We start from the raw sequence: 8224 nt of genomic DNA, 5'->3' as shown, positions 1-8224 counted from the left end.
TCAAAATGGAGGCCCAAATCCTTACAGAGAGCGGCTGGATCCGACGGCTCCAGGGCAGGCCAGGGGGCACACCGCAAACCGGTAGGCAGAGGCCGGGCGGTGGAGCCAGGAGGCCGCGCCTGCCGGGCTCTGCCGGGCCGGGGACCCGCGCGGGTGACCGTCCCGCAGCCAGGCTGACGTCACCTCTGGTCGAGCGGGCCTTGGCGGGGCTCTCTAGCACTATTTGATGAGGACAGGCCGATTGGAACGAAGGTTTTGTGCGGGTGCCCCTTCTCCGCCCCGCCCCTCCCTCCCCAGGAGAATAATCGGGTATTTAATCTCTCCCGGTCTTAATTCTTGGCAGCGTGGAAGGTGGTTTGCAACGGGAAATAAAACTTGACAGGCGCATTTTCTCTAAAAGGGGTTTGGAGACGGGCTGAAAAGAAACCGTGTTTTTCTCTACCAAATACTTCCGCTTTCTGAGCCTGGAGCTGCGGGCTGGGATGAGATCCGAGGGAGCCGAGAGCAAGCTGGGCACGCAGGGCCGGGTGGGAGACCTGAGCCGCGGAATCCGGGCGCTCCCGGCAGCCGCGGTCTCCGCCCGGGCGGGCAGCGGCGCCGCGCCCGCGCCTCTGCGACGCTCAGCTGGGCGGTGGGCCCGGCGCCGCCCGCAGCCCGAGTCCAGGACCCGGCGCACGGGACCTTGGCACCGGCCGGAGCTGGGTGGGCATCCAGAGTAGACCCAGACGCTGGCTGGAGCTGCAGGGCTCAGGCGAAATAAGAAGAAGGTTCTGGAGAGAGCCTTAGACCGCTTGGCTTCCGCTCTGCACCTTCTGACCTGGGGGGCTGCGGACCGAAGCTCGCCCCGGAGGTGGTGAGAGCAGGGCTGCGGGCTTTGTTTCCCAACTGGGGGACCTGCGGGCATTGCACAAAATGGAGGGGGGATGGGGTGAGCGGCGCAGCATGCGTGAGTTGTCAAGGTTTCTATTGGGTGAAAGAGGTTGGAGACTACAACGTCCTCCTCCCGGCTGCTCAGAGTGCCCTCCTCTCGATTGTAAAGGTCAAGTCCTCGGCGCCACAGCCGCCTCCACGGTCAGGGCCGGTCGCGGTTGCGGGCTGCAGGCCGCAGGAAGGCACAGGACCCCCAGCTGGCCGGATCATCACTCTTGCTGCAAGCGGGTTCCGGTAACCTGGACCAGCACCCCGGAGGCAGGAGTTCTTTCCTGATTTTCAATTCCCTTTCCCATAGGCTTATTGAAAGAGTGCCATCGGCTTATTGAAAGAGTTTCTGCATCCAGGGGTGGCCCCAACACTGTCTCTGTCGGAGAAGAGCGGGTCTGCCTCAGTCCAGGAGAATTCGGAGCCACGGAGGCCTAGCAGGGTTGAGAGAGCGCGCGCCTGAAAGCCCAGGAGAGCGGACATAACTGGATCGGAGTTCTGGGCCCGGGTATGAACAAGGGGCAGGGCCGGGCCTTTGGGGGGAATAGGGTAGAAGAGCATAGAGGTTCCCCAGCAGGGAGCCTGAGGGATCCCTAAATCCAGGCCCTTCCCCAGTGCATGGCAGGCTTTTGGTGAGACCCTTGATGCTCCTCGGCTTCAAATCTGCACTGAGAAGTGAGGTGGGCCCTGTCAAGGCAAAGTCTCCGTATTCCTGGGCCCCAGGAACTCCTCATGTTCTCTACGGAGGAGGAAACCTCTCAGTCCCACCCAGAGCCTGCCTGCAGGTCAGAGCATCAGGCCCAGCAGTAAACAGATAGCTTAAGCCCGGTCTGGGGCCGAGCCCATCCATTGCCCAGGTGAACCAAAGAGGACCTGCAGTGCTATCTTCTTAGAGCGCACAGAAGCTGGCTTTACTATAGGGCTACGTGGACAGCGCTGGGCCCTTAGGGAACTGCAGACTGAAGGACTATTGGTGAACGGGTACTACCACCGCAGAACTGCCTTGTGGGGTGAGAGGAGGACACTTCCTACACAGGACTGGATGACCAGCTGGGGATCTTCCCCAGCCACTGGCACTGAGTGGGAATGGAGCTACCCTAGGAGGCAGCTGGAGCTCAAGACCTGAGCCATTGCTGTAGCGACTTCCACCCAAGGACTGGAGCCAACCTTCTGGTGGCGTCACCCTCTTTTGTCCTCTTTACTGCAAATCTTGACCGGAGACCCGTGTGGGTCGAAGGTGGAGGGAGAATAAAAAGCAGCCACTGAGAACCAGGGCTTTACCCTTCCAAATACCTTCACCCCATTTGTTCATGCTCCGTAGAAAAATAAAATATTTTCTAAGTTAGCCATAATAAAAATAAAAAGTACCCCTCAAGGAAAGGAACCCTCTCTTCTCCCATTAGTTTGGGCCCCACTAAACTAAATGATAATCAGATTGCTTAGATGCCTGAGCTCTGTGCCCCAGCACACAGTGGCCAGGGTGAGGATGTGGACTTCAGGTGTTCAAGGGCACCGGAGGAAGGGTGAACTTGCTAGTCAGACCAAGAACCAACCATAAGGTCAAGTTCAAGGCATTACCTGTTCCTGTGCTTTAGGGAAGGATAGAGGAAGTTAGGGAAGGTTCCCTCCATAAAAGAACAAATTAACCACTGCCTCCACCTGGCAGAGATAGAGGTGGTCTTCTGGTATTTTACTAAAGATCCAGCGCTGCCCAGAGGCAGGGATTGGCCACGATCTGTCCATACACTATTCCAAGATCAAATACTGAGAGATTTCCTAGGCCTCCCCAGACAATCCACCTCTCCAGATTACCATGGAGGACAGATGTACCCACCCATAGGACATCTTCTATATGGAAAGAGAGATACCCCAAATGGAGGCCTGGCTTCCAATCCTGAGAAGGGCTCTGTGGCTATTTCCATCCTAAAGCCTTCTGGCCAACTCTTGCACCTGTGTGCAATATGGTCTCAAGGGTTGAAATAGTCATCTGTGTAGCTTTCTAAGAAATAGCTTAACATTCAGAGGAAAACGGGCGCAGAGCAGCAAAGGGACAGCATATTGATGGTACCTTAAACAAACCACCAAAAAAACCAAACAAACAAAAAACAAATATGGACATTTGAAAATAAGAGCTGTCAGATGGGAATGACCTCTCCCAGGCTAGCTACAATTCAGGATCGCCCAGCCTAGATAAGCAGGAGCCAGATGCCCAGAAAAGGGACCAATGTTGAGAGGGAGGGAAGATGAACTTGGTGGGGCCTTGTGATGGAGTATTCCAAAGGAGGTGGGAGACCTAGCTTAAATCTCTAGGGGAGATGCAAATTGGGGGAAGAGTCGGAACCTAACAACCCTTCTCTGTGCCTGAGAACTGGGTGCCCTCCAGAGGCACCTCAGCTCTGGCCCAGCCTAGGAGAGGTGTCTGAGAAGGAGAGGGACAGGTGAGCAGGAGCCCTAGGGGTACAGGATGAGCTTGGGAAGGAGTAGTGAGTGTGGGCATGCTGGCTTGGCATTCACACTGTGGACCTCGCACTGGGCACTGAGGGGCTGCAAGTGCAGACCCTGGTCACTTTGGAATCCCGATTTCAAAACCAGCCCCAGAGAAGAGGACAGTCTCCCAACTGCACCGGTTGGGGTTGGAAGGCCTGAAATCTGGTAGTGTCCCCCCCCCCAGTTCTATCCACTCTTGAAGTGAGAGGGCAATAAGCTATCTACCCAGTGCCAGTCCTTGCCGCTCAAGTCCCTGGAATAATTGTGCTGGAAACGCCCCCAGCACGACAATCGTGATGACAAGGCCTCACATTGCCCGGGTGCGCACTGACTACACTGATGCCACACTGGTAGGGCACCGCCCGCTGGCGCCCTCCGGCCGCTGCCCAGAGCCCTCGGCTGCAAGAAGAAGCAGAAGCGGCATAGGCGCCTGGACACACTTTATTCCGATATTGCGCCAGGAGAGGCGGGGGAGCGCAAGGCGCACAGATCACCGTCCCCGCCAGGACGAACACAGCCTGGTGAGAAGGGTCGGGGAGGCGCTGCACAACCCCCACCCCCAACCTTTAGAGCCAAATCAGACGGAGCCTGGGACAGGCTTGGTCTGTTTTGCTGACCAAATCTCCCTGTTAGCCGTTTCCGCCTTGACAAGGCTGACGCGGGCGCCGGCCTTCTCTTCTCCGGGTGGTCACCTCTAAACGCTGCGCGGGAAGCGATGGGGCCCGGCCCTGCAGAGGTCTGCCTAGACCTTGAAGTTTGGAAAAAACAAGGAGAGATTGAACCGGCTCCCTCCCTTCTCCACAGACACACACACGCACCGTCAGGCCGCCGCCACTTCCTGCCTTTGTTTTTCTTCCTCCAAACATTTTTGGCCTCTTGCATTAGCCGCTGTAGGGCTCCGGGTTGACGATAAAAGGAAATACACGCCGAAGACTGTTTTCTGGACACGGCCCCGCGCTGTGGAGCTCCTGAGAAAGAACAGCTCCTGGGAAACCAGTCGCCAGGGCCAATGTCACCGCCTTGCCTGCCGGTGGCCTGGTCAAGAAATGGAACTCGGACTTGGCCTTCCGGGGCGGCCTTAGCCCCAGTCTGGTCTTTCCCAGAGTCGAGTGGGCTCAGCGCGGCTGCTGGGCCTCCTGCAAAGCGGAAGAATCAATTAGGCTCAGAGCAAAGTTAAAACCAAGGACCCGGCCACTCTGTCTCCCCTCCTTCCCCAAGATTCGGTCTGATCCTCAGAGCTGCGCCCACACCCCTTCCCCTCCGCCCCGCCTGGGGAAACATTCCCGCGCCAGTCTACTCTGCGCAAGAGGGGCAAGGGCTAGCTGGGAACATTGATCTGCCCTGGGGTTTGAGCACCCACCTTCTATGCCTGCTGGGGAACTAAAAGCTATCGCATTTTCTCTCTTGCTGGCACCAAAAGCCTTTTCCCTCATCCATCTTTACGGCAGCGCCCCCATCCGCCCCCTTCCAGGATGCAAATCCCTCCGGGCACCCCGCTTCAGAACAGCCTGCCGAATTGCCCTGCGGGCCGCAACTGCAGCGTCTTCGTCCTCCCCGCCTTTCCTGGGGAATTCGTCTTTGTCTCTTGCAGACACCTATGGGATCCAGACCCGCAGGCATCCTCTCACCTTGGCCCTCGGGGACATGGGAGACAATGGTTATGCGAACAGCGCACACCCCCATACCGACCTTTCTGCAGGGACCCCCTCTTCCTGGCACCAGGAAGAAATCGATCTAATTAAGAGAGGGACTTCGTGCAGCCAGGAAAGGCGGCCAGGCGTCCCCCGCAGGCGGGCCACCGCGGCCAGTCTACTCAGGCACAAGCTGAAGTTGACTGCCAAAACTGCTATAAAACCGCAGGTCTGTCTAGAACTGTTTTCGGTTCTCCTAGACGCCCCCGGGTTCAATTATGGTCTTAAAAGCCCTAATACAAGTGCAAGAATTTGTTTGCCTTCACTCAGGGGCGGGGCAAGCCCTGCAATGGTGGCGCCTTTGTTACAGCAAAGTCCCTGAAACCCCTCATGCATTCCTTTTGTTCAAGGGTTGGGGTGGTGAGGCTAGGATGGGCTGCTGGGAGAATTTGGGATAGCCAAAATCAAGCCAGGGAGTAGCTCAAACACTGCTGTTTGAAACCTCTCCTCCCTTTTATATTCGGTCTCCCAGAAAGAGATGCTGTGGAGAAACAAATATTTTGCCTTGTTGGTGGCCGCTGGAAATAGAAGTTTTTTCACTGCAGGGCAAGCCTGTAATTGTGATTCTCAGCTTTAGGAGGTCTCCTGCTACCCTTCCTTCCCACTGAACCTTCTCACTCGCTCCTGCTGCCCTCTGCACAAGCCACAGTGGACAAATATGTCAAGCTGAAGATGCACAAATAATTTCAAGTTCTGCTCTCAGGGATTCGAGGGGCATGAAAGTTCTTGCAGCAAATCCTGAATAAAGAGTTCATTAAACCAATGTGTCTGAGAAGCTTGATTTGTGATAAGGAACCCTAGTAAAGGGGGTGGGGGAGCCACATAAACATTAATGCTAATAAATTAGTTTACTCCACTACAGAGTAATTACTCGATATTATTGATATTTACAGCGGGTATTCAAATGCAATGGTGGACCATTATTTGGAGAAAATACATAATGAGAATATTTCTTTTCCAGTGCAATACATGATTAGATTTGTTATTGAGTCAGTTACAGTCAGCTCAGCAATAAATAAATAAATCGATGTTGACACTTAAATACCAAAGATCCTAGAGTTTATTCTCTAAATCGCCCTGAGATATGTAAATACCTTTAGCGGTTTCCTGGACAGGGAAATGGAAAAGGTTATCCTTTTTTTATTTTTTGACCTTCCTTCAGCGACACCCCAGCTACTTCCAAGAAGAGAATGATGTGTCCCCTCCCACCTCCTGGCCCTGCCTGGCTGCTCTGTGCCTTCTCCCTTCTTCACTTCCCCGGGAGCATTACTCCTTCAATCCTGCAGGATAATACACATAATTTGCTTCCTTAATTCTTTTCTTTCATCTTCTCAAGAAAGCTAGACTCATACTAGCCGCCATGCCTTCCATCTCTAGCTTTAGCACAAACTATCCTTTTCAAAGCATCTTCTTTGCTCAAGATGTGGGGAGTTTGGGAAGCACCTCTCCTTTCTTTGGCGTTGTGTTTCTTCCGTGGAATGAGTAGCAGAAAGGCGAGGAGCCGTCTGAGTTTCTGCACATCCCTGCTTTCACTCTCACGCTTTGCAAGGAGGAAAAGGAGGTGGGTTACCCTTTTCTCAGCCACAGCCTTTTAGCCATCACCCTCTCCTTGCCACCCATGTTCTCCCACAGCCCTGAAGCTCAGCAAGCAGCCTACTGGGGCCCCCCTCCAAAGGTGCAGCATACCCAGGAGAAGTCTCCTCGGCTGTCAGCGCCTCTAAAGCAGCCCAAGGCTCGCCTCAACTGCACGGTTTCCCGAGTCAGCTCCAGAACACCAGGCAGGCGCGCAGACCGGTGAGCAGCGGCGCAGCCCCGGAGCCTCGGGCTCAGCCAGTCACTTCAAACCCCGGCAAGGCAGAGAAAAGGGAGGCTTTTCTCCAAGGCAAGGAGTGGAATGGGGAAGCAGGCAGGGAAACTGAGGGGAGAGAGAGATCCCGGGTAAGACGAAGGCCCTTCTTGGCCTCGCGGATCATTGACAAACCGCGGGGGAAGCCGCTCTGGCTGTTGGCGGTTTAGGGACGGAAGGCACTAAAGCGCTTCGGAAGTGACCATGAATGCGAGCGTGTAATCAAGTCACCGTGCAAATCGGACAAGCCACGGGGCCGGCACATCCACGGCTGCAAACCCTGGCCCCGAAGGGGGTCCGGTCGAGGTTGGAGACAGAAGTGCTTTCCAGAGCAAGCCTGTGGGACGTGGACTGCGAAGAAAAGGGTGAGAGAGAACTCGAGCCTCTCGGAGAACAGACGCCGAGACCACCGACCACACAGCAACGGACTCCCACCTGGCCACCTCCAGCCTGGGGCTTCCCTCACCCACTGGAGGAGTGGTGGTGGGAGGGCAGGAGTTGAGCTCTCTCACTGACCTGGGCACACTTGAGAGCCAGGACCATGTAGCTGAGCAGGGCGAGCTGCATGGGGGCGCACCCCAGCCTCAACCCAGCCTCACCGCGTGCAGGGAGGCCCCCCCAGCCAACATGAGTTACACCGGCGATTACGTGCTTTCGGTGAGAACACCGAGTGACGATCTGTTGCTTCCCCTGAGGTGGCTACAAAGAAAGGAAGCCGAGGAGGGAGGGGAGGGAGGGAGGGAAAAAAAAAAAAAAAAGGAAAGGGGGAAAAAAAGGCCCGGACTAGCTCACAGCTTGTCAATTTCAACATCGGGTCACATGACCAGCACCTCCCTGCTAAGGATGGGGATAGATTTCCACGTCAGCTTACGTCTCCAAATTTCTACTTCACGGATCCGCTTCAAAGAGGCAGCTGCAGTGGAGAATCATGTTAAGCTCGGCTACTGCGGAGAGCCCAAGGTAGCCCAATGATGGATTTTGATGAGCGTGGTCCCTGCTCCTCTAACATGTATTTGCCAAGTTGTACTTACTACGTCTCGGGTCCAGATTTCTCCAGCCTCCCTTCTTTTCTGCCCCAGACCCCGTCTTCGCGCCCAATGACATACTCCTACTCCTCCAACCTGCCCCAGGTCCAACCCGTGCGCGAAGTGACCTTCAGAGAGTACGCCATTGAGCCCGCCACTAAATGGCACCCCCGCGGCAATCTGGCCCACTGCTACTCCGCGGAGGAGCTCGTGCACAGAGACTGCCTGCAGGCGCCCAGCGCAGCCGGCGGGCCTGG

General features: G+C 55.7%; 1 protein-coding gene and 1 long non-coding RNA gene across 2 annotated transcripts in view; one reads left to right on the top strand and one right to left on the bottom strand.

The window, feature by feature from the left end:
* Nucleotides 1–6177: 6177 nt before the first annotated feature.
* Nucleotides 6178–7621, bottom strand: LOC106735677 (uncharacterized). The gene is made up of 3 exons (XR_001370951.1): nt 7459–7621; nt 6783–7293; nt 6178–6636 (listed from the first exon to the last, which is right to left on the bottom strand). It is a non-coding gene; the product is annotated as an uncharacterized LOC106735677 (long non-coding RNA).
* Nucleotides 7622–7723: 102 nt separating this feature from the next.
* Nucleotides 7724–8224, top strand: part of HOXA11 (homeobox A11) — a 3530-nt gene continuing 3029 nt past the window's right edge. Inside the window, exon 1 of the mRNA XM_006156136.2 lies at nt 7724–8214. Within this exon, the coding sequence (XP_006156198.1) occupies nt 7911–8214 (304 nt within the window). The 5' untranslated portion in view covers nt 7724–7910. The remainder of the gene's footprint in view (nt 8215–8224) is intronic.

The sequence above is a fragment of the Tupaia chinensis genome, unplaced genomic scaffold (assembly GCF_000334495.1).
Source record: "Tupaia chinensis unplaced genomic scaffold, TupChi_1.0 Scaffold000479_1, whole genome shotgun sequence".
Taxonomy (NCBI): domain Eukaryota; kingdom Metazoa; phylum Chordata; class Mammalia; order Scandentia; family Tupaiidae; genus Tupaia; species Tupaia belangeri.
The sequence above is the reverse complement of the archived record's forward strand: the minus strand, read 5'-3'. Positions and strand labels throughout refer to the sequence as shown.